At 41.9% G+C, this 26552-nt stretch overlaps 1 protein-coding gene across 1 annotated transcript in view; it reads left to right on the top strand.

The window, feature by feature from the left end:
• The window catches only part of DYNLT5 (dynein light chain Tctex-type 5), a 32627-nt gene extending 14675 nt beyond the window's left edge, over positions 1–17952 (top strand). The window contains exons 2-4 of the mRNA XM_036257566.1: positions 8396–8487; positions 16238–16362; positions 17749–17952. Coding sequence (XP_036113459.1) covers positions 8396–8487; positions 16238–16362; positions 17749–17952 — 421 coding nt within the window. The remainder of the gene's footprint in view (positions 1–8395; positions 8488–16237; positions 16363–17748) is intronic.
• Positions 17953–26552: the final 8600 nt, after the last annotated feature.

Raw genomic sequence — 26552 nt, 5'->3', positions numbered from 1 at the left:
TGGTTGATTCTCTTGTGTGCCCTGACCAGGATCCAGCCTGCAACCTTGGTGTATTGGGACAGCGCTCTAACCCACTGAGCTACCCGGCCAGGGCCAAAACACTTTCTTCATTTGGCTTCAGGACACACTCTCCCGCTTTTCTTCTACCTGACTGGTTCCTCCTTCTCAGTCCCTTTCACCGGTCCATCCTGTTCTCCGTTTCTTACTGTAGAAGTGCCTTAGAGAGCAGCCCCTGTCCTCCTCTCCTCTCGTCCTCTACCCCTCCAGAGTCTCCTCCAGTTAGTGACAGACATGGTGCGATGCCTCTGAATGCTCACCTTCAGCCCGTCGTCTCTCCCAAACCCCAGGCTCACATATCTAACTGCCTACTGACCTTCTGATACCAGAGGGTGGTGGGGCCAGATGAGGTTCTGGGGGTACAGTTGGGATAAGCATATTCAGCGGCCCCCAAGGGAGAATGAATAGTTTTTAATGGCATGGAGTTATATTTCTGGGGTTGTAGTGTCCCCGTTCCCTCAATCCAGTCCTGGAAGAGGGGCAGTTGTGGATTTAGCAAGGCCAGAATGTCTGCCCGGTGATGCAGCGGGGTCCAGACCAGGCATCAAGATAGATTGAGTCCATCAGTCCAGTGTGCGGGTCCCACACGACTGCGAGCCACATGGGGAAATGCCGGGCATGGGAGCCCTGCAGACGGTCCAGCGCAGGCAGCAAGGGAGAGAGAGAGCAAGGGAGAGAGAGAGCAAGGGAGAGAGAGCTTTCCCTTGGCTAGGAGATGAGTATTCAGGTTTGGCACGCGTGCAGTGGCCTTGTCTGTCCTGGCCACTGACTTGCTCCCAGGTGTCACAGACAGGTTGGCACCTCCCATGTCACTTAGACCTTACTGGGCACGTGTCTAAACTGCCTTTGTCCAGCCCCTTCCCCAACCGATCGGCAGGGAACAGACTTGGAGAGTTCACCGCAAGCTTCCTGGTGAAGCTGTGCAAATGGCGCGCCCATATTGTCTGGTCTTCCCTTTCCTGTTACATAATAACCAGGTTATTGTGACGGTATCACTTTTACTTTAATTTCTAGTAGACATCTCAAACAACATTCTTACTACTTAACTCTTTATCTAACTACCCTTCTTCCCATTTATCAGGAAATTCTATCAGTTCAGCTTTGAAAATATATCCAGAACCCAACTTCTTACCACTCCCTTCAACGGCTGCTATTTCAGTCTCAGTCACTATATTAATCAGCTTGAGCTACTGTAACAAAATATCACAGATGGGGTGGCTTACGCAATAGGAATTTATTTTCTCCCAGTTCTGGAGGTTGGACATCTGAAATCAGGTGCCAGCATGCTCAGGGTGCGGGCCTGCCTCCTGGCTTGCAGACGCCCACCATTCAGTGTCCTCACGTGGTAGAGATGGAAGGGTTAGTAACATTTTAAAGGGTAAAGGTAAAAGCTTGCAGAAACTATGAAAAATAGGTTGCTTGCATGACCCATGCCCAGCCTTCTGCTGAGTACGGATAAGGACTATCTGGATTATCCGCAAGACAATGAATCATCCAGCAGATACAGGATGAGATACTGGACCAGTCCAACTGCAAAGTGGACAATGGGCCAGGCAGAATACGTCAGCAGGAACTGCCGGAAGCTAAAAGTAGAGTATATTACCTACACCCCAATTGTTTTTCTATGCTGAACCCTTCTGGGCTCAGTCTGCCTGCACCCAGGCGCATGCAATAAAGCCAATTTGCCCTACACTGGCCTTGCGCTGTGGATGTGATCTCCCGCCGGCTCAGACCTTTTAGGAGAGAGCACCCTGGTGTCTCTTCCTCTTTCATAAGCACGCAGTTCTCTGCTCCGGGGTTCGCACTTACGACCTCATTTAACCTTAATCACTCCTTAAAGTCCCTATTTCCAAAACATGGGGGTTAAGGCTTCCACACATGAATTTGGGGGAGATGCTATTTAGTCCATAGCAGTTGTTGTCCTCCCTAATCTGGACTTCTCGTAAAGCTTTCTAACTGGTCACCCTGTTGGTATGCATGTCAACCTGCCGTCTACTGTGAACCCCACAGCTGAAGTGATCACTGTAAAATATAAGGCGAATCTTGCTATTTCTATGCTCAAAACTCTACACGCTTCTGCGTCATCAGAGTGACAGCCAAGGTTTTACGAAGGCCCCCAAAGCTCTACATGATGTGGCTGCCTGACACCTTTGTCACCTCATCTTTTGCAGACTCGGGTTTGCTCCCTCCACTCCAGCTACTCTGGCCTTTATGCCTTTCTTCAAAAACACTAGGCAGCCCCATCTCGAAGCCTCTCTCCCTGACACGCTGCCCCCGCAGACAGCCGCGTGGCTCCGTCCTCACCTCCCACAATGCTTCGCTCATGGAGACCTGGCTTGACCATTCTGGATAAAATTACAAACAGCACCATCACCCTGTTAACTTCCAAGCTCCCTTAACTAAGCTCTCCTTTTCCCTGTAACATTTATCACCTCCTAACATAGTATATAATTTATTTACTTAGTATTTTATTGTCCATTGTCTCTCTCTGCTCACTAAGTTCCATGAGGGCAGAGATCTTAGTTATTTTTTCTTCTTTGTTTGTTTTCACTATTGTATCCCAAGGACCCAAACAGTGCCTGGCACATAGCAGTGGCTCAATGACTATTTTTTTTTTGCATTATCCTAATTTCTGAACAAACAAGTTCTTTTGCTCACAAACAGGCTACGTTCACAGGTTCAATATGTGTGTTAACTGCAAGGTAACTACGGGCTTTTATCTTGCAGACGTAAGATGTATTTACAGCCAATGAGAAAGTGTGTGTGCAAATTTTTAAGTCAAGCCATGCTTGTACCTCTTTGTTGAAACATTCCATTGTGCATCTGTTATAAAAGAACACTTCATTCGTGTTGAAAGTCAGTAGAGATCGATCACACTTCTCCTTGATGATCTGCACAGCCTTGCGGAGGCAACTGTGGCCCCCAAGCTCAGCCTCACGTCTCCAAAGGCGATGCAGCACTGAAACTGTGCGTTGATTCAAGAGCTGCAACACAAGTTTTATCAGCTGCCCTTGACTTAACCTTACCTTGTTGGACGAACATTAAATCAGTGGACTTCAGACACTCTGGTTTTCTACCTATACACTCAAAATTGTTCGTTGTTGTCGATTGCCTGTCTTAGATCAGCTTCAGTCACATCAGAGCTAAATTTTCACGGGTCACATGGTTCATTCTTTGTCCTTTAGAATCATTCCTCCTCTTAAAAAATGTATTTTAGAAGAACTCATATCACGTCATTTTTGTCTCCTCTTTCATTTTTGAAAATATACCTTCATCTTTGTTTACATTATAACTTCTCTCTTAACTGGTAAGGTGGGGTCAATAATGTGAATAAAATATCTTAAAACTACCTGAAAGTCCAGCAAAGTTGCTGTAAATGAAATGGCCATAAAACTGAATTACCTTACCAGGCAACTTGTAGATACAAGTTGCCTGACTGGGGGAGAGTAGGTACGCTTTTGCTTTTAAGCATAACACACACAAAATTATCCATAGAATATGAGGTGGAAAGTTCCCAAGTAAGTGTGTAGCGATGCATATTTTATCTTGTTTCTCAAGCACAGGGACTATAATTATTTGTACTACCAGCACTTTGCCTGCCACGTTCTGGGCAAGGAATATCTGTTGAAAGAATGAAGGAAAAAAAAGGGCAAATTTACACCCTTGAGTTTTCTTTTTCTCTGTGCGTTCTGACATATCTCCACTGGGAGGCAGCACATGACTTCAATAACAAATTTAAGAGACCAGTCATACTTAAATACCCTTCAAAATATGGTAGTTCCAGGTATTTCATGGTAACGAACAAAAGAAAGAGATGATATTCTGACCTTCTTAATCTACTAAATGAATGACTCTATGGCTACCTGTGCATTCAAATATTATCTCTTACTGCAGTTTAAAATATCTAAGTACTAATGGCAGTGAAAATGTCTGGGAATGACTTCTCAATGAAAATTACATATTTGTGGTTAGTGAGATGTAATTGAAATGATTGTTTCTATCTCTACCAACCAGAACAATAAGACATGCCTTGCATTTATTCTGTGTAATTCAAGGAGTGGTCAGCAAGCAAATGTGGAAGATGTTTTCAGGAAAACTGAACTTCGTAGAAGAATAAATATAATCCAACTCCTTAGCTGTTTATTTTTTGCCCCTTTTCTGTGTAATCAGAACACAGGCTGCTGTGTTAGTTGGCATGGGGCGTTTCCAGCCAATCAACTACAATATAGAAGGGTTACTTTAGTTACTTTGGACCAATTTTATGCAGCTATTTTTGCATCAAGGTTGATTTCAAGTCTGTCCTCAGCAATAGGATATGCGATTCCAAGTAATAACTGGAATTTGCATTGGGTTACAAACGGTTACTCTTCTTTCTAGAATAATGTTATTTGATTTGTTCAGTGTTTTCACCAGTTTACACAAGATTTACTAGTGGTCTACCTTTCTTTCTAAAACTTTACATCTCTCTTGTATAAATTTTGCCAATTGAAATTCTTTTCTCAATTAATGCCAAGAAGCTGATGATAAACACATAAACAGCAAGAACATTTCTCACATTTAAAAAAAAGAAATCAACTACAGCATTCCCTTTGTAATGAGATCATGACTCTAGACGAGTTAGTATTACAAACTAGGGACAACTGAAATTCATCCACTTGCACTGTTGTGACATATACTCAATAAATTTATGGTGCTGTGTACGCAGAACTGGTCATACACAGCACAATCTCACATTTTTATCTTTAAAAATGTTCAAAGGCTTGAGTTAAGCTGTTTATCAATAGAAAATATGTATGTTCCTGGCCGGGTAGCTCAATTGATTAGAATGTGGTCCTGATACACCAAGGTTGCAGGTTCGATCCCCAGCCACGGCTCATACAAGAATCAACCAATGAATGAATGCATCAATAAGTGGAAAACAAATATCTCTCTCTCTCTCCTTCTCTCTCTAAAAATCAATCAATAAAAGGAAAATATGTATGTTTTTCTAAGTCAGTATTCTGAATTAATATTGGTAATTCCCAATTTTCAAATATAGAATCATTTTTATTTCCAAAAATTCACTGAGTTCACAATCTGATTTAATATTAATTGCCTAGATTGTGAGCATTTTTAATATTTTGTCTTTTTTCAAGGAATATATCTTCTTTTTCCTATTTTTTTCTGTTCACCTTATTCTTCTCTTTCCTCTCTCCCTTTTCTCAACTCATCTCATTCTAGTGTTGAACTATTAGGTTTCAGTTCTAAACAATACCATAAATAGGGTTTTTTAAAAGTTTAATTTTCCATGCAGTTTTCATCTTGGTTTATACATGGCCAGCCATCCAAGGTGCAGAGATTGATAGACTAACCAAATATTGTCCCCCTGCGTGATAAGGGATGCCAGGTTCCCAACAAAATATCTGAAGCCTCACTCCCCAAAGCCCCTTTCCCTCCACAAAACTAACTCCAAGTTTTGTGTACTCTGTTATTTGCAGCATCCCACTTCCAAGGAACAAATTCTGTATCAGTTAAAATTTGAATCAGTTCTAGCTCTTGCTTTTTATAATAATAATTTTTAAAAACAAACAAACAGTGGCTTAAACAAAATAGAAATACATATTTTTTTCTTATATAAGAAGTATGGAGGGAAGCTGTTTAGGGACCGAGACATCTATTTTTCTGATTTATAATCCATAGGATCATCGCAAGACCCAAGATAGCTGCTGAGCTCTTGCCATTATATCCATATTCCAATCATCATGGAGAGCAGGCACAAACAGGCCCCTCTTGGTTGAATTAGTTCTTTTAAGAAAGCCCTTTCAGAATTTCCATCCAAAACTACTACTTGCATCACAAGCCGCATGGCCCCAATAGCACCAAAGAAGTCCAAGAACTTGTTTTTAATTTAGAGAGAAACATTCCCACAAACTTAAGTGTCTGTTACCAGGAAAGAAAGAAGATTGGAAAGCAAATGGCAGTCCCTGCCACAGTGATCATTACAATTATCTTGATAATAGTGGATAATGGAAACAATCTAAATGGCCTGAAGAATAAACAGTTAAATAAAATGTAGCATGTTCATATATTAAATATTCTCTTGGTATTTAAAATATGTAGATTACTGTTTATGGACATAAAAAGTTATTCAGGATACATTGCTGAGTGGGAAAAAAACAACTCAGCATCTGTAACGCAATCACAGATGTAAAATTATGTCGGAAAAGATTTTTTTAATGTTAACAATGGTCAGATAACCACAGAGATTAGTACTTTCTTTATGTAATTTTATTCTGTTCTTTATGTTATGAATTTTTTTTACAATGTTTTGAATTTTTTATGATGACTATGCAATGACCATACTCATGATTACCGTGGAAATAAAAAGACACTGAATGAAATTATTCATCTTCAATATATCAAAAGAGTCACTGAAAACTTCCTATTTGCACATAATCTTCAGCCAGTAAGGGTTTCAGGCTTCCCTATGATGCCAATTTCCTACTGAAAATATTATAAACTGTACTGAATACCAATGTTTAAGTAACTGGGCAATAGCAAACTGTAGTGAGGACTCCTTGTAAAAATCCTTCTTTGTTTTCTTGTCTTAGACGTCTTCCTCCTGCGATTTGAGTCTGGTACTCACTCCCCTTCTCTTTCTGTGAGTGTTTAGTATGGTGTTCAGTAGAAAACAAATAGGGTTTTTATTAATACCTTCCTATGTTTGTGCAAGTTTTAATTGCAGCAATTAATTTCGTTGGGTAGTCATCACCCCTATTTTCATTCTGTCAGATACAATCATATGTGAGACTTTGTCACTGAGGAGTAAATAGCATATTTGAAATAAGTCTGCCTTTCCTGCGTCTATGAGAAGTAAGCCTTCGGCATTGTTCCTTTATCTCTGAAATGGGTAGAATAAAGGTAAACTCCTTTACCTACTTAAAAGAGTATTGTGAAGATAAGATCATTATAGGAAATGTTATTGCAAAGTTAAAAGTAGCATTTATAATATCGGGACAGGCTGGCTTATCTTAGAATCAGGTGGCACACGCAGTGCTGAGCAGAAGCGCTCGTCTTTGGAACTGCCCACAACACCTGCAGCCAGTGGCGCCAAACAGCTTGGTTGCTACTTCAAAGGGCAGCAAAAAATTGAGGACAGCAGGTGTTACAACAGTAAAGACTAGATCACTACCCAGAAATCCATGGTGAAAAAGCAGCCATAATTTCTTGCATCACCCCCTTGGGCTGGGTGAGGAAACCTTAATTTAGTGTGTAAATTGTATTGTATGAAAGAATTTTTAAAAAATAGATGATCTCTAATTTTCTTAAAATATCATTTTTCAAGATGCTCACTCATTCCAAACAACTGAGAAGTATTGTAAACTCCTCATAGAAGAAAGAAAAAAAAAATTCCCGAAAGATTAGGGACAAATATCTCTTTTCCACTTAATTGAAGCAAAAACATAGTCTGCTTATAAAAGTGGTCACTCTGAACACACACACACACACACACACACACACACACACACACACTATTATATCATCTCCTTTGAAATGACATCTGGCTTAACCTCCATTTTCACAGGTGGAGAGAGTTGGGGGTAGAGCATTCTGAGACTGCCATTAGCGACAGTTGGATTCCCTCTGAATTAAGTTGAGTTAAGTAGTGCCTGAGGGACATTAGGGGCTCCTCTTGGATTGGGTCTCCTGTTCAGCACCTGGAGAAGCTTATATTGCCTTGGTAACCAAGCCTAAACCCTTTCTTAACGTTGAAAAGGGTGATTGATGCTTATTGATTTACGATAGTTCTGGTGAATTGTGGTTTCTCTCACCGTGTAGATGAGTTTCTCGTTTTTCTTTTTTCTACTAAAGGGATTTGTGAGGTACATATAACAGTGCGCCCTTTACAACCCCCTATGTATACATAAGCTATTTCCCAACATTTTAAGCTTTCTCGCCCCAGTCCCTTTGTGAGCTTTGTCCACTTTGAAGAGAGCCTGTGCATCTGTGGAGGAGATGCCTTCGGCGATGGTTTTTGAAACATGTCTCTGTCACCCGCAGAAACCCCTTTCTGTGGACAGACCGACATGGACACTTTCTTAACAATCAGTTGCCCCAGCACTGCACTGGGCTTCAATCACTGTATTGAGACCTGTTCCAAGTAACTTCTTACACCATCATTGTTACCATCTCTCAAATGTTTCAGACTTTAAATATACCACCAGGATATTTACATGGGACTTACTTAAAATATTATAGAGGAAGTGTTACCTGTATAACATTTTTGCTGAAAGCAACATTGTGTTTTGTTATTATTGTTGCCATAACTGTTGACATTTGTTTTCTCCCTTGCTTTTAGCTGTGAGAGTACTGTGTCTTACATGGATGAACCTGGCCAGCGTGATGTTGCCTCTCGCCTTACAGCTCAGATGGAAAACACCTATCAGCTGGGTGTGTTATTTTTTCACTGGCTTCTATTTTAAACTTGTAATTTCATGAATGGTATTTACTTACACTAATATCTAATAACCTGGCATTATCTTCAATGCTAGTATAATATAAGGGATCCTAATTGAGTGATTTGATGCTGCTTTAATTTCTTTTTTCTTTACTTTTTCTTTTCGTGTCATCACCCCAAACTTTATTGCTGCAAAGAGGTCTCTATGATTCTACCTCTGCAGTGCCAAGGCTGCAGTTCTTCGTGTGAGGGTTTCTCCCCGGGAAGCGATATGTCTCCGTGTCGAAAGGTGGACAGAGGGCACCTTGGCAACACATGGGACAAGCTTTTCCCAAGGAGGAATCTCGGGATGCTCCCTCACTCCCAGGGGCTGAGGCTAGCAGGCCCCTCAAACCCCAGCAGCTCAGTTGATTAATGCTACATAAGTCCTGATTAGCTCCCCCACCCCCTCACCCAGAGACTGGACTAGGGCAATGGAGAGGAATGAGGTGGAGAGGGCTCATCCTAAAGAAATATGGAAGTCTGAAGGGGTCATGTGTGTGGAGACAGGTCAAGACTTGATCCCTTCACCCCATCTCCTAGTCTGCTTGTGCTCATGCAGAACCCCTGACCTGCCCTTCTGGGGGGCAGCCATGAAAGTGCTTTGAGGTCACCACAGTGCAGCTGGCAGTGCCCCGTGGCTGGGGCAGGCCAGGGGCAGGGCAGGGGCAGTGTGGGCATATGCCTGAGCTCTGTCTCAGGAAGCTGTTGTGCAAGATGTTGAAAGCCGCGGCTCGGACAGCAGTAGCACCTACAGCTGCTACTTTCTTTTCCATCTATCTATCTTTTCCGTCTTATCCTCAGACAGTTCCTGTCAGGAAGGTCTCGTGCCCCTCACCCTTCACTTTTACAGATGAGGAAACTGAGTGCCAGCTGGTCGGGGCAGTGCTGGGCTTGCAGTTGGGGCTCAGCCTGCTGCTCTGGGGAAGACTGGTGGCCGGCAGCACAGGGCACATGCCTGGGAACTGAGAGCCGTATCACTTAAGCACCTTCTTTGTTCCTCGGCTGAAGCTAAGTTCAGCGCAGAACCCGTGTTGCAACACCCTGAAAATTGTGGTGTGTTCTCCCGGTGTCAGGCATCCTCCCGCCCTGACTGTCTGAAGAGTTCCTAGGTGCAACAGGGGTTCGATGGCCAGGCAAGGCCAGGCAAGGGGGTCAGGGGGCCCCCTGTTTACCCAAGGGTGGGCCCGCCTGCTGCCTGGCCCTATACTGGGCCTGGCTGTGGGTCTGCAGACACTCGACATGTGATGCTGCTTTAATTTCTTCCTCTGCAAATGGGACCAGCTCCCACTGCCTACTTTTCTTTATCACGCTTCTTAAACAACAAGCCATTCCCTGGACAGCACTGATGTGTATTGTGTTTTACTGATTTAATAAGTTCATTGAGTATTTGGGGGTTATCTTGTGAACTTCTTTTATATATACTTGAAATGAAGTGTGTGTGTGTGCGTGTGTGTGTGAAATAAAAGAGATTTGCATTAAAGTTTTATCCAACCAATGCTGATGATAAGTGGAGGGGGAAAAAAAAGCCTTCAATGCGAAGGCAAATGATTTCTGGTCCCCTGTTAACAGAGATATTTATCCTTCACACTGAGGTTTCAGAGCTTTGAAAACAAAGATCGTTGCACCTGCCTCTGAACTCCCCGTGGAGCCCGCAGTGAAGGTCTATTCCCGTTCATGTTTCCTCACAGACCTGACTTGTTTTCTCTCAGTGCGAACCTGCCCACTATTATCTGAATCCAAATATAATTACTGCTATATGGAAATTCCACAGAGACTTCCTAGTGACCAGAGGAAGACCCTGCGGGCCAGAGCGCTTCCATCTGTGCCAGTTAACCCCAAGAAAATTATAGGCCCTCAGCGCCTCCCCTTGGGCCTTGTGGCCGGTTTTCTGCAGTAATCCCCACGACGACATGGATTACAAGGCTCCGTAATTAGCAGTCCACTGGTATTTGCTTAGTGCCGTGGTAGACAACTAGTATTCCTGCCATCCAATATGCTTTCATACTTCTTCTGGTAACCATTCCCAGTTTTGGGGGGGGAAGATATCATTACCATTTGGGTCCAAAGGTTACCATACTTCTTCTGGTAACCTTTCCCAGTTTTTGGGGGGGAAGATATCATTACCATTTGGGTCCGTAATGTTTGGCTAAAACGGACTGCAGCTTTAGCCGGATGTTATGGAACAGTGACTGCTCTGGGCCGGCATTCAATTCAGAAAACATTTGAGCTGCTGAAGCAGCAGATCGGGCCCTGAGACCCGAAAGGAGGGAGGGGTTGTGGCAGATTTTGCTATTTTGCCCTCACATGAAGCCTGACATCATGAGGGAACGAAATCCTAATGAGTCCTAAATCCAAAGCACTCAAGTTTTTTAGTTAGGCAAGCTCAGCAGGGGTTAGTTTTTCACCCAATTATGACTGACTGAAAGAGCTTGGCCCTTCGCTGCCTATAATTTTTTCTCTGCACACTGAAAGGGTTTGAGTCAGATTTCAGCAAGATAAAGGAGTTGAAATATAAGGGCCTGTGTTTCTTCTTCATAGGATACATTATTTTCATAACTGATTTCTTCAAATAAACGAAATCGCCTTATCAATTTAGAAGTATGGAATGTTGAACCAAGTTAGAAAATTTTCCAAATACCTCAATATATACACATATATATAGTATTTTCCATATTTTCTTACAAAAACTCATGTGAATTATTCTCTTATAATGAAAGTATTTTATTTTCAAATATGTTTTTATTTATTTGAGAGAGAGAGAAACATCCACCGTGAAAGAGAAACATCAGTCAACTGCCTCCTGCATGCCCCCTACGGGAGATCAAACGTGCCCTGACCAGGGATCAAACCAGTGACCTCTCGGTGCACGGGACCATGCTCAACCCACTGAGCCATACCTGCCAAGGCTAATTAAAGTATTTCATGCTCAACAAGCCATGTTTTAAGCATTCAACTAGCCAGCTTATTAAAATCAAAAACGTATTTCTACTTCCACTTAGTTTGCATCTGAAAGCTACTCCGTGGGCCCTTGGTAAAGACTGTCTCATAGCTACAGAATGCAGTGCTGACCAGAGCAATGGGAGGCGGGATGGGGGCAGTCAGGCAATCACCAGGATTATGTGTTTAATTTTCACATTCCAATAGTATTTTTATCATCTAAAGAGATCTTAAATGTTCAGCATGTTTGCCCTCCCTTTATCTGAGTCATTACAGCCACCAAGAATGAGATGAACCATGAGTGTAAATTAATGACAGAAAAAAAGGAAATGAAATTATTTTTCTTACAATAAAACACCATTTACACTTGCTCATTAATTAATTACTAAAACACGCATATAGAAAAAATATATAGGCTATAGGATCCAATGTATCTAAATTCAAATACCAGTTTTGCCAAATCCTAACTAAATAATGTCTGAGCAAGGTATCCAGCATCCTTGAATCTCAGTTTCTTCATCTGTAAATATGGGTTATAGTCCACACATCATAGGGATTCTATGAGAATTAAATGACTTAATGTATTTAAATTGCTTCTCCGTTCATTGTATTATTGCTTCTCAAAATGACTGACTCTAAGACTTTACCTTGGATCACTGAGACAAAAAGCCTTCTATGACATCCAATATAATTTCCTATTCATTATGGAATAAGTTCTCCACAAGACTTTTTTGGGAGCAATGATTGAAGAGGTACTTGATTCTTTATGACTATAGCCCTGGCCTGTTTGGGTCAGCGGTTTGATCCCAGGCCTGGGTTGGGGTCGTGCAGTCGATGTGTCTCTTTCACATCTCTCTCTCTCTCTCTCTCTCTCTCTCTCTCTCTCTCATTAACAACAACAACAAATAATACTGACTGTGAGCACCAAGTCAGACAAGAGTCATCGGTGGCCACATTGCTGCCACATTGAGATAACCTGCGTGAGAATAAAACAACATAACGGAATGCAGAATTTTAAGATGGAGAGAGAGAGAGATCATTGGAGCTCAACTTCCATGATGATCAGGCCCTGTCATCAGACGCTTTCTTGGACACAGCCTGTGGGTCTCAGCTCTGCGTGCACCCCACCCCGTGGAGCTCGCCCTCCCTCCTTACAGGCCCCTGAGCCGGCTGCCTTCTCAGCACCAGCACCCCCGTTCCCACCCCACCCCCCACCCCCAGCCTGAGACAGCAACAGTAACAACATGTATCTACTGAGAGGGCTCGGGGCTGTGGCAGGCACTGTTGTAAACTCTTGAAGTAGTTCAACTCATTTAATCCTAACAAAAAAACAGCGTGTGGTCATTCTTATTATTTATCTCAATTTGGGGAAGCTGAGACACAGACATAGTAAATAGCCAATTTTTTTCTATTCTCTCTTACCTATTTTATGGGCAAGTTTTTCTTTTATTCTTTCTTTTTTATCCATCAGACCTTATTCAGGTCCTTGATTTTTTTATTTCTAAAATAATTTTTCTCTCCTTAAGAAAAACGATTTTTCTCAAAAAAGAAAAGAAGCAGGCTTTGGCATTCGTATCACTTGACTGAGAAAGGAGCTTCGGAGCTCATTTGGGAAGTCAGACGCCCAACACGGCCGGTTTCTTTCTCTCTGCATCTCAGCCTCCCTGCCGAGCAAGGCAGTGGATGCTTCTGGCTGTGCAGGGCACACGTCGCAAAGAAGCGAGAAAAGTTCGTTACTGTGTTTCATAGTATTTTCAGAATAGAATCTGGTTAGTAAGATTTTTTTTTTTTAAACCAAGAAAAGTGCCGAAAAGACATTGGTCCATCTGGACAGCCGGAATACCAGCAGCAGGGACTCGGCGCCACCAGGAGTCTGTTTCCAGCACCGAGCGTGTGAGCGCCCCTCTCACTGAGGTCTGGATGCTCCTGCGAGGAACGTGGCCTTCGGTGCTAGTTCCTGTGGGTCACATGGCACAACTTTGCCACAGAAAGAGCCTGACTTCCCCACCCCCATTCCAATTTGAAATAAAAATTCCAAGAAAGGACCCTAATTAGCCTCGCTTGGGGCAAGTGCCACCCTGAGCCAATCAAACACGACCTGGGCTCGAGCTCAAAGGAGGAGGTAGAACCACGTGGTTCGGCAGGATGAGGACCAGTTCCTGGGAAGGGCGATGCTGTTCCCTAGGGGCAGGGAGGTGTACTCGGCAGACACACATCTGCGCTGAAAGAAGTACTTCTGGCTGAAGGGAGCAGTGCATGTGGCCACCATAACGCGTGACTGAATTAAGTTTCACGTGAGTGATGTAGGTCAGGTAAGGTCTGTGTGATGTGAATGCTTGGTCGGAGGGAATGAAAAAGAGAGGTATCCATCTAAAGGACATAATCTCTTTAACTGGGTCCCAGCTGGTAGCATCATTAAATAGAAAGGGGGAAGTCACCCTCAAATTTAGCCTCATTTCACTAGAACGTTTGAGTAGAAATCTAAAAGATCCACAGAAAGTGGCACCAAGGCCTGTAGGTGGGGGAGCTTGCCTACCACAGACCCCACGAAGCAGGAGTAATTGGGACCAACCTTGCACAGGTTTATAACGGCTTATCTCTGTCCTGTAGAACAGATTCCTGCTGGCTAAACATTGGGGTTAATTCTCACACTCATTGTATCAGGTGTCTCTGTTTTACATGTTCAGATTCATTCCCCACACTAATATAAACCTAACTGAACAATTCTTATAAGATCATCAAAGTAGAAATACTATTTATTGAGCCTCAGATTAGAAATACCGTTTATTGAGCCTCAGGAGGCTGACTTAACTCAACTGTAAGCATGGGCTGTAACCTTCTGTGCAGTTCAGCCAGTGGGGAACCTCAGCAGGAAGCCACGGGGTGGAAGGAGTGTGAGCTGGGTATTTTTCCCTACCCTGCCTGTGGGTTCATCTCAGGCTGTTTGCAGCCATCAACAGAAGGACAGAACTGCTCTCAAGGGAGCCTGCTTCACATGTTCTCCCAGGATCTAGTGAGAGTTCTTTTCTCATACCCTCAAGCCTGGGGCAGGAAGAGGATAACACCCTCACTTTCACTAACCCAGAGGTATTTTTTTGTGTGATTTCCTACATCATGCCCAGACCTCTGTAAGGAGTCTCTTCATTAAATCCTCCTGGAATTGTCTTAACTTTAGTGTGTCGTGCGATCCCTTGGACACTGACTGATGCAGTCATTAAAAATAAAGACTTAAAAGATACTGATGCTGTTCTAATAGAATTGGATATAATTCTTGATCTCGTATCTGTATCCATATCAATTCAGCAGATGAGTGAGCCCCTGTACCCCAGACAGAATGACGACAAGGTTACTATTCCCAGGAGGTACAGGTAAGATTCCTGGAGTGCAGACTAAAGAAATCCATCTGAAGCTCTTTATCTGAACATGGACTAAATGTGGTTAAGAATATGAGCTCTTGAGTTAGGTAAACCTGGGACTATATCCCAGCTCTGCCACTGTGTAATTCTGGGCAACTTACACAACGCATTTAAACATCAGTTTCCCCATCTGTGAAATGGAGATAACAGTAAGATTCACCCCAGAGATTGATTGGAAGATTATATAAGGGGATAAATATGAAATTATCATAGTGCCTGACATGTAGAAAAAGCTCAATGAAAGTAGCCATGATCTGTACCATGATTATTATCTAGAAATGTTTGTTTCTATTTTATTTCAGAAATCATAAATTAAACATTTCTAATGCCTTTGGCATTGTATTAGACTCTGAAGAGGATAAAATTCCGGCCTACGATATCATTTCACTGGGAGAAAGGCAGGTATGCCTTAGCTGTTAGGTAGATCAGAAGCCAAGACAGTGGTGGAGTCCGCATTGGGAACACAGAGAAGAGAGGGATGATTTTTATCCGAAGAGAGGAAAAATGCTACCTGGAGAAGACTTTTGAGCTGGCCTTGAAACATTAGTGGGTATTTCTCAGGTGAACAAGGTGGGAAAGGCTGTTCCATATGAAAAGAAGAGCAGGAGCAAATGTCCAAGCCTCCGTTAAAAGACAGATGACGTCCATGAGATGGAGCAGCATCCATGCGCAGAGCTGTGATGGCTGGAGAAGGGGCCACGGGGAGGATGGACAGTGAACATTAGACCTTGCTAAGGGAAATATCATCAGGTCTGGGATTTAGAGCGATCCACCCAGTTGCAGTGTGGTTATAGACTGAAGGAGGGGAGAGGTGTTGAGCCTTGGAAGTAAGTGATTAATAGTGGGAACTGGGAAGGAGGATCCTTTTCAATGTCAAACCTTAAGAGTTGAACACACTCTTTCGGTAGTCAGGTAAATGGATGAATCCACTGTCTTATCCTCTGCCAGGAACCTGTGGGAAACCTGATTAAGCTTACTTTTTTCCTTATGTGAAGGCCACGCCAAAGATGAAATGTCTCTCCATGTTTCAGTACTCTTAAATTGCCTATGAGGTGGGCAAGTATGATAGAAAATGACTTCCTAGCCCTGGCGGGTGTGGCTCAGTTGGTTGAGCATCCTCCTGTGCACCAAGAGGCTGCAGGTTCAATTCCAAGTCAGGGGCACATGACCAGGTTGCTGGCTCCATCCCCAGTAGGGGGCGTACGGGAGGCAGTCGATGGATTTCCACTCTCGCATTGGTGTTTCTCTTTTCTCCTTTCCTCTTTCTCTAAAAAAATCAATAAACTATTCTTTACCAAATAAATAAATAAAATTACTTCTTAGACAGAAATTTTGTCTGTATTTTCAGGTCCTTCCAAACATTTTCCCGTGGTTACTGTCAATCATATTCTGAGAGATGTGCTAACTAACTATCTACAGGAGGAACAATATGAACCCGAGCTCTGTAGACAGCTGACTAAAACGATTTCTGAGGTAATGTGTGATTTGCCTGAAGTGTTAACTATAACTAGAATATTTGCTGAAAGCACAACCCCCTACTTTTTGAAGAAGACAATTAATTTGCAGTAGCAGTAGAAATGCTTACTTATATTTTATTTTATTAAAATATGTATTAGGTCATATTATATGTGTGTGTAGAAGCCTTTGTCTAAAACAATCATTATGTTCATCATTTGCATGTATTTGGTTTTAAAAATGTATAAAACTGCCCCATTTATTGTTTTAAATTATTGTAAAAGATAAAATATTTTACTGATCATTTCTCTTCCTTAAGGCAGCTTTGATGGCCATCAAACAAAGACATTATGGCTTTTAAATACATTTAAACTCATTCATTTCTATTTTTATCAACTAAAGCACTGGCACTCCATCGAGTTTTCTCTATTTGCTTTTTTATAACAAAGTCTTTAGTGAACATTTATGATTAGTCATATAGGAAACTCCAAATGTGTGGTCTCTTAATTAGACATGATCAAGATGGTGTAACCCAATGCCAACATTCTTTGAAGGGAAGCCATCTTAACATAGATTTTCAAAAGAATGTAATTACTATTAAATTCTGTTTTCTGGATTACAGTTTTTTCACGTGTCTTAGAAAATGTAGATTTATGCCCTTGCCAGCTTGGCTCAGTGGTAGAGCGTTGGCCCACAGACCAGTGAGTCTTGGGTTCGATTCCGGTCAAGAGCACGTACCTCAGTTGCGGTCCTTCCCAGACCCTGCTCGCGGCTGTGTGGGAGGCAGCCAGTTGATGTGTCTCTATCATGTTGATAGTTCTCTCTCTCTCCCTCCCTCCCATTCTATCTGAAGATAAATAGAAAAAGATCTGCCCTGGCCGGTTTGGCTCAGCGGTTGGAGCATCGGCCTGCGGTCCGGAGAGACCCGGGTTCGGTTCCCGCTAAGGGCGCGTACCTCGGTTGCAGTTTGTCCCCGGCCCTGGTCGGTTGTGCGGGTGGCAGCCACTCGATGTGTCCCTTCACATCGATGTTTCTCTCTCTCTGTTCCTCTCTCTCTCTCCCACTCTACCTGAACAAAAAATGGAAAAATGTCCTCGGGTGAGGATAAAAAAAAAAAATAGAAAAATATCCTCAGGTGAGGATTTTTATAAAAAAGAAGAAGAAAAAAAAAAAAGAAAATGTAGATTTATTGCTGGTGCTATCAGTTTGTCCCTTCATGTCCTGTTTCATGAGGACAGTGCTTGAAATACAACATAGTTATGGCTCTACAACAATTACTGAAAGTATCTACAATGGATCGTGCTGTTTTCTTAAATTAAATCCACTGTTTTTATGACGAAGATGAATACTCTTAAGTTTCAATGTTGCTAAGCGAGACCCCTTTTTCCCCCTCCTTAATTCTAGGTTATTAAAGCCCAGGTCAAGGACCTGATGATGCCACGGTATAAGCTCATTGTGATTGTTCACATCGGACAGCAGAATGGTCAGAGCATACTGGTCGGAAGTAGATGCCTGTGGAATCCTAAAAGTGATAACTTTTCATCTTACGTCTTTAGAAACTCTTCACTCTTTGCTCTTGCAAATGTCTATGCTGTTTACTTTGAGTGATTGCAAATAAGAAATCTAGCATTACTTTTTAAAATCAAGAAATAGGCTAAGTACACAAACGTTTTACTGACTAAAAGTTTGAGAAGGAGATATTAATACTTCAAATAACTGGAAGATTTTGGCTGTTTTAATACTCTTGCAAAGCTTGGGGGAGGGGAGGAGGGCACAAGAACAAATCTCATCTCAAGAAGGAACCAAGTCTTGGTGGGGAAAAAAATCTGTTGGATTTTTTCATAGACAGATTCTTATTAAATATTACCTTTGGTACTAATTATTTTAATTACTCTTCCCTTAAAGAGTTAGAATTTTCCACATTGTTTTCTTAAGGAAGATAAATTTTTTAAAAATACATGGCTACATACCCTGACCAATAAATAACAGTAGAAGATTCAGTACAGTATACACAAATGATAAATATGAATATGCCTTAGTGCTGCATATAAAAGAATACTGGCTTTCATTTTCTACTTAATAAATTGAGCAGCATTCATTAACTGCAATTATTGTTACATGTACCTGACAGTTGAAACTGCTGAGGTAGAATTAATGATTTCATAACAATTATCACGGTCCCACGAGGCTGCGAGCTAAAACTAGAAGCTTGTGGGTTGCCTGCACTTTATAAAACTGTGGGAGAATTAAATGTTGGCTCTTCAATAATGGAAACTATAAAGTGAATAAAGCCTTTTTAGGGCACTGAAGTAATCATTGTGATATTAAATATACATGATACTTAATAGTAAATGTATTTGTAACACATAAAAGCATGTATTGGAAAGAGACACTGCTTTGAAATATACACTGTCCGGTGTGCCTTTGGCTAGGTTTTCCTTGGCTAACAAACTTTTTCCCAAAAGATATAGCTGGCAGCTTAACACATGAGACATGTGTATTTACTATTTTGTTCTTATGAATTTAGTACCAAAGTGACCCAGTGTGGTTTTGAATGGATGGCACTAAAATTTATAGGGCTGAAATAGCTTTATTATTATGCTGGTTAATGTAGCTTGTACCGTGGATCATTTATTTTTATGGAGCTTTCAGCCCTTTGTGTGCACGTAAAATGATGCTGTGGCATTGTTCTTGGATGGCCGGTGGCCTGCCTAGAAGACATTTGTTAAAGGTCAAAGACAAATTGTACACAGATGGAGAATATTAGCAACTCTATAGTCCTAAGGAAAAAATGATGTGTAATTCATACCCAAAAGAATTTAACAAGTGGGAAAAGAGTCAGTGCTTTATAGTTTTAAAATGTATCAATGTCTCATTTTTTCCCCCCAAATGACATGTAATAAAAACACATATACTTTTAAAATTCCTTTCCTTCTGTTTGCTCTGGCTTTTAAGGTAGGTTTTGAAAATGAAGTTGTTGATTTTTGTTATTTTTTCAGTTAGTGCCTTAGTGAGAATATGTCCGTGTAATAATTTATCACAACCACCATTTGTTGATCTCCATAGACCAGTTTTGAGTCTGGATTATATTATAAATACAGAAAATAAATGAGCTCCATATTTTCATTACACATGTGTGAACATCTCGCCTCTTGAAACAATAGCAGGGACAATCGAAGAGCAATTTTGCATGACAAAGTAATAAGAAAGAAGAGTCTTTAGTATGCAGAAAATCTATTATAAAAATGGCTTTTTTTTTTTAGTTCTAAATCTTATCCATGAGATTTTCTTAGCATCTGTCCCAGGCTGTGTTAGGAATCAATCCTTAAAACATGATGGCTGTTAGAGGATAAAAACTAGCTGTGGTACGTTTACACCGTGGAATACGATGCAGCTGTAAGAAAGAAAGATCTCATACCCTTGGAGCCGACATGCAGGGACCTAGAGAGTATTAAGCCAGTCAGAGAAAGGTAAATATCACATGATCTCACTTATTTGTGGAATATAATGAACAAAATAAGCTGATGAACAAAAAAGATCCAGAGACATAGAAGTGGGGAACAGACTGATAAATCTCAGAGGGGAGGGGGTGGGGGAGCAGGAAGAAATAAACCAAAGAATTCATATGCATACCTGCATAGCCAATGGACACAGACAACAGTGCAGTGAAGGCAAGGGGTGGACAGGAGCAGGGAGGATGTTGTCAATGGGAGAGAAAAGGAGGGACATCTGTAATACATTCAACAATAAAGATAAATGTTTTTTTAATTGATGGCTGTTAAAAAGCAAAAAGGAAGCAGTTTGCCAACACATTGCCATGTATTGTATGTAACGCAGATAGTCAATGATGAATTTAGCAAGTTTCTAGCAGTATAAGAATATATCGTAACATCTCACTAATTGTGAGTAACTTGTAAGAACGTTAGTTATCACACAAAGCCTCGTGGTAGGAAATAGTGACGAATGTGTTCGCGAACACCATGGTGGTAAGCACAATACAATATGTAAATGTATCAAAGGAACATGCCGTACACCTTAAACATATACAATATTATGTCAACTGTATGTTAATTTAAAAATTAAACATTTTGTAAAAAAAAGAAATGACACTGTAAATCTGAGGGAATTGTTTTACCTTGAAACATCTTGAGCTTCCCTAGTACTTTCCCTTCTGGGGGGACGGGGGGTGTTCCGAAGATGCCACCCTTCCTCCCAGCCCTGCGCCGGCTCTGCCTTCCCTCAGCCTTTCCCTTCCACGTGAGCAGCTTTCTTCACTTTGCTGCAGTAAAGGCAGGTCTCACCTTTTCTCTGAACCCTCCATCCATCCCGCTCCTCTTGATCCCCTTCCTCACCCTCACAGTTGAGCTCCTGGTTGTTCTCTAGCTAATGTTTGAATAATAGTTTTGGTTCCCATACTAGATTGAAGACGTCTTGAATACACAGACCACACATCCTGACAGCACCTAACAGTGTAAGTTAATACATCTGAACTTTTCAAGGAGGAAACTCGCGTACGGACGGCACTCCGCTACCTCAGTGCCGACGACAAAGGTACTGGTAACAGTTCAACCCCAGAGGCACTAGGATCCTTTAGGGATGATAAGTACATAAGTGACCACAGTACAGGCTAGAATATGTTTTTATAAGAAAATTCGAGCCCTGGCCGGTTTGGCTCAGCGGTTGGAGCGTTGGCCTGCGGACCAGAGAGTCCCGGGTTCGGTTCCCACTAGGGGCACGTACCAAAACAAAAAAAACAAAGAAAATTCGAGCCCTGGCCCATTTGGTTCAGTGGTTAGAGCATCAACCTGCGGACCAGAGAGTCCTGGATTCAGTTCCCTCTAAGAGCATGTACCTCTGTCGCAGTTTGTCCCCGGCCCCGGTTGGGGTCGTGGGGGTGGCAAACACTTGATGTGGCTCTCTCACCTCCATATTTCTCTCTTTTTCTTCCTCTCTCCCTACTGCTCTATCTGAAGATAAATGCAAAAATGTCCTTGGGTGAGGATAAAAAAAGAAAGAAAGAAAGAAAAATCGAGAATATATTTATCTTCATAAGGAATCAGGGACGGATTCATGAAGGAGGTAGCACTTACCTAGACTACGAAGGCGGTGAGTAGAATTTCAGTAGTCGGAGTGCAGGAAGAAGTCTAGACTGGTGAACAGCAGAGTTCACAAAGATAAGTGGTCAGAACTAAGGTTGGAAGGGGTCACGAATGATAACCTGAATGTCTGCGTTAGAAAGCGACACTCCGACCATGGGTGGTCATCGAGGGCTCTTTGTTCAGATGACGGTCACAGGAAATGACTCCTGAAGACACATCTGTCCGCAGAGAGCAGAAAGACCACTCAGGAGAAGTGAGAGGTAGGGAGAGGCTGAACTGCATGGTGATGCTGAAATGGAAAACGGAGGACAGTTGTAGGGAAAAGGACATTGTAGGGAAAAGTTTTCATGATCAGGCACAGGGGATGGAGGAGTCAGGGGTGACATTAAGGTAACAGGACAAGGCTGTTGATGTTTGGAGTTCTGGATGTCTGCAGGCTCGGGTCTGAGCCTTGCTGTCCCAGTCATTCATGAAGTGACCTTAAATAAATTCCCAACCTCACTTAACCACAGCGTCCCTGCCTTGAAGTAGTGACAACGCTGACGCCTACCTCGCAGGGTTTTGGAGCCACCCTGAGGGTGGTGGGGCAGCCGTGGTCAGGGCCAGCTCCAGGGGACAGACATGTACTCAAAGGGAGGGCTGGGCAGGGCATGTGGGGGTACAGCCTCTGCTTGCGAAAATACGTGTTTGCTAAGCTCTTTTTTTTTAACAACTTTTTTTTCCCCCTTTATTGATTTTAGAGAGAGAAAGTGAGAGGGAGAGAGAAACATCAATGAGAGAGAACATTTATTGGCCGCCTCCTGCAGGCCCCCCACTGGGATCGGGCCCACAACCTGGGCATGTGCCCTGACCGAGAATCGAACCTGCGACCTCTTGGTGCATGGGTCGACGCTCAACCACTGAGCCACACCAGCCGGGCTCAATAGTAGCTCTTACGATTGCAGTTGAAAGTTTGAGTCTGGGCAACTAGATCAATGGTCCTGTTAGCAAAAGTAAGGGAGTCAGCAGGAAGAATTTGAGGACTGAAATGCTAGGTTTGAGTTTGTACTTGTTGAATTTAAGTTAACACTGGGATATTCAGATGGAGATATTCTCAGGTGGCTGAGAAAGTGGAAGTGGAGCTGAACTACAACATCGAAGGGAGAGATTTCGACTTGGCCATCATCCATCCAGCTTGAGCCCCGACACCTTCTTCCCGCGTATAAAACATCCATCCGCGCAGCTTCAGCAGCGCAGTCAGCACCCACAGCAAACTATGGACAATTCCGTTCACTCCGGGAATGTCAGCAGGAAACCCTCCCCCCAAATCAACAGGGGCAGTTTCCCCCCAAACCAAAGTAAATGACACCTTCCGTTTTATCTTCACTTTAAAACATTTCTATATGATCCGTTTCCATTATCAGACACCATGGGAAATGCAAAGGTTCTCTCAGAAATACATTAGCCTCTTGAATCAAGATGCTGTTTGTTGTCTGTTGTCATTGTTCATAGAACAACTTTAAAGGAAGCATACGAGGAGGCCCTGGCAACAGGGTCTAATAGATTATAAGCTGGGAAATTAAGCACTGCTTCAGTTGATTAATTTTTTAAAAAAACTCTTGAGAATTATCCAGTATATGGGGAGTGATTTAAAAAACAGCAATCAGGAAATTAGAACTTTTAAATCTAGCATTTTAGAGAATGAACACTTTCTTAGTTGGGACCATTACCTGACCTGTCTTTCTAGATATTATTTTACAATGCATTAAAAAAACTCAATATTGTCTAGCCGGTATGGCTCAGTGGTCAAGTGTCAACCCATGCGCCAAGAGGTCGCAGGTTCGATTCCCGGTCAGGGCACGTGCCCAGATTGTGGGGTGGATCCCCAGTGGGGGGCATGCAGGAGGCAGCCAATCAATGTTCTCGCTCATGGATGTTTCTATTTCCCTCTCACTTCCTCTCTCTCTAAAATCAATAAAGGAAAAAAAAATTTTTTTTAAGAAAACTCAAGACTAAATAGTTATTGGTCATTTACTATGCTTTTGTGCTCTCAGATTTCTAAGGACGAGGCCTGCACCCATCACCTCAGGTTTTCTCTGCTCCTCACACTCCAACCTCCTGCACCCTGGTTCTCAGCCCTCCCCCTGCGTTGATTTCACAACAGCAGAAGTGATCCCTGGGGCCAAGTCCGCCACACATTCCTCCAGCTCTCCACCTCTGCTTGCTTCTTGATTCATATCTTTTGAGCAGCAATGTGACCTTGGCTTTTTGTTGTTGTTGTTTTTTCATTTTATCACAGATTTGACAAACATCTCATTTTATCTTTGCTGTGTGACGTTAGGCAAAGTGGCCAGTGTCCTGAGCCTCTATTTTCTCAAAGGTAAAAATGATTATAATAATAGTCACTACTTTTCACTGATCAATGATCACTACTTATGTTCTTGCCATGCAGAGTGAATGAGAACGTGGACGTGAAATGTCTGACCCACCGTAGAATCTTGCTCTTGATCTCCAGTTTCTTCCTGCAAGAACTTGTTTTCCTAAGGAATTGAGCGTATGTTTTAGCAATCTCTGCTCACCACCATAATATAATACCGTAGATTACTTTTTTTCTTTTCAAAATTTTAATCATCTGCTATTGCTATCTTTGAATGGCAAATGATTTCTCCTAAAGTCAACACTTATTATAAAAGCCTATTCATTTCCAATTTGGCCTGTTTGCTCATCTCTGCTGGTTTGCACAGTTCTAATCAAATGTCTTGCCTCTCTCTTCAGTACATCCTTAGTTCCTCTCAATGCTTTTGCTTACAGCCGCTTAGTTTCCTGTCCTAGTGTCCATCTGCATTCATATGTTCCCTTCCTCCTTCATATGCATGAGCACATGCTACTGGAAGGTTGATTGAGGCTTCACTGGGTTGTGTCTGATTCAAGTTTTCCGTAATCGCTTCTCAGTTTTTTTCCTTGCTAGTTTAATGATGGAACACTTTTATTTTTTTTAATTTAGTGCAGGATATAACTTGAAACTTGTGGTTCCCACCCACCCACTGGGCTATTTTTCCCTACTTAGCAAGGCAAGGAACCAGTATAACCAGTATGGGAGCACTAAGCTTCACTTTCCATTTGCAGTGAAAACGTTGCTTCCCACAGAGGAAGATGAGGATGAATCATCTAACTTTCAGAAGGAAAGAATAGTCAGCCCGAATTGTCAGGGGGTGCTGGGAAATCATTTCTAAAATTCATATTAAGAATACTAAGCTTAGAAAGTCACTATTTTATTTTAAACCTAACAAAATGAACTGAATGTTGTTAATTATACAAATGCATATTTTCCTTTAAGGAAATGTATTCTCTAACAAGAAATTTACTTTGGAAAGACCGTTAAAAATTTTGAAAAACAGCCAGTTTGCATCCCAGTTCATAAACACAAGTTTATGAAAGGCTTGTAGGGACCCACTCTGCAGAGCTGGGTCAACGTGAGGAAGTGAGAATGTTCTCAGGCACAGGTCAGCAACACGTGAAGGGCCAGTGAGTAACCATTCCCAGCTCTGTAGACCACCAGTCTCTCGCAGCTCCTCGGGTCTGGTCTTGGAGCACAAAAGCAGCCATGGACAGTAAGTAACCAAACAAGCGTGGCCATGTCTCCATAAAACTGATCTGCATGTGTGTAATACCGCAGTGAATTTTTTCAGAGTCACCAAGCAAAAGACACTATTAGCTTTTTTCTTCCAACTTTCTAAAGAACAGATAATGCCTTCATTTTAGGAAATTAGATTAATCTTCACTGCCCAACATTTAGAGATCAATTTTTCTTATGAACAAATTAAACATTAACAGTTCAGTCATTCTGAGCATTAAAAAACATTACACCATGATCAGATCGATTTATCTGAGAATGCAGAGAAATTTCAACCATTGATTGCTTGCCTCCTGTATGCACCCCCATCAGGGACTGAACCCACAACCTAGGTATATGCCCTACTGGGAATTGAACTGGCAGCCTTTTGGTGTGTGGGACGATGCTCTAATCAATAGAACCACACCAGCCAGGGCCTATCAACACAGTTCTTCACCTTAACAAAAGAAAAAAATATATGATGAAGTTAAATATATATTTGATAAATTTAAAAGCCATTCATAACAAAATAACCTGTTAAGCAATATGTAATAGAATAAAACTCTTTCGATGATCAAGGATATTATACACATATACAATGTACAAACGATTTTATTGTTTTGTTTGTTTGTTTATATTTTTGTCAGCAAACATCATAGAGTACCCATTCATGGTTTTGTAATATCATGCACTGAGTTACGTAGATCTTACAGATGTTGACACATGTCATTACACGATAGCAAAAAATCAAATTCATTAATATCACCACTGATGCTCATGTTGGTGAACAAACGTTTTCCAGTTACTTGTAAGCTGGAATTTGTCATCAGCAACAAATACTGTCAGTTGTTTCTCTTGAAGTTACAAGCTCACTCTGTTCATTTTCAAATCTTGTCTCATTTCAAATACCCAAATCTGATTAACCACAGTTTTTCAGTCTTTCTTTAAAAAAAAAAAAAAAAAAAAAAAAAGGTGCTTCATGGGAAAAGCAGCTAGTTTGAAGCTCACAGTTCAGTCACACACATGCTTTTCCTTGAGACAACCACACACTTCAGCTGCAAAAGTGCTTGGTGTCGTCTTCCAGTTTCACCACCCGGAACATAAGGGTTTAACATAATTAATTTACTGCCTCATCAAAGAACATTCTTCAGTGAAACTGACTTAAAAGGGGGGGAAGGTGTGGGAGATGCCTGGTGGTAACGAATACATTGACTGCTGGTTTGACGAGACTGCCTTTATGCGCACTCAGCAGCCTGAGTTTGCATCCAATGACACCACCTCCTTAGCTGTGTGACTTAGGACACGTTTATTTAATCCCTCTGTGCCTCAGTTTTCTTATGTACAAAACAGCGGTGAAGTGCTATCCCACCCGCACAGGTTTCCTGCAGCAAATGTAGGAAGTGAAATGTTTAAATGCCATGCACAAAGCCTGACACAATTCAAGTGCCCCGTATGTAGTAGATGGATTTCAAATACACGAATCCTAGTATTGATAAGAGCAGCACTTCATATGAACA

Source organism: Molossus molossus, unplaced genomic scaffold (assembly GCF_014108415.1).
Source record: "Molossus molossus isolate mMolMol1 unplaced genomic scaffold, mMolMol1.p scaffold_m16_p_12, whole genome shotgun sequence".
In the NCBI taxonomy this organism is placed as follows: domain Eukaryota; kingdom Metazoa; phylum Chordata; class Mammalia; order Chiroptera; family Molossidae; genus Molossus; species Molossus molossus.
The sequence above is the reverse complement of the archived record's forward strand: the minus strand, read 5'-3'. Positions and strand labels throughout refer to the sequence as shown.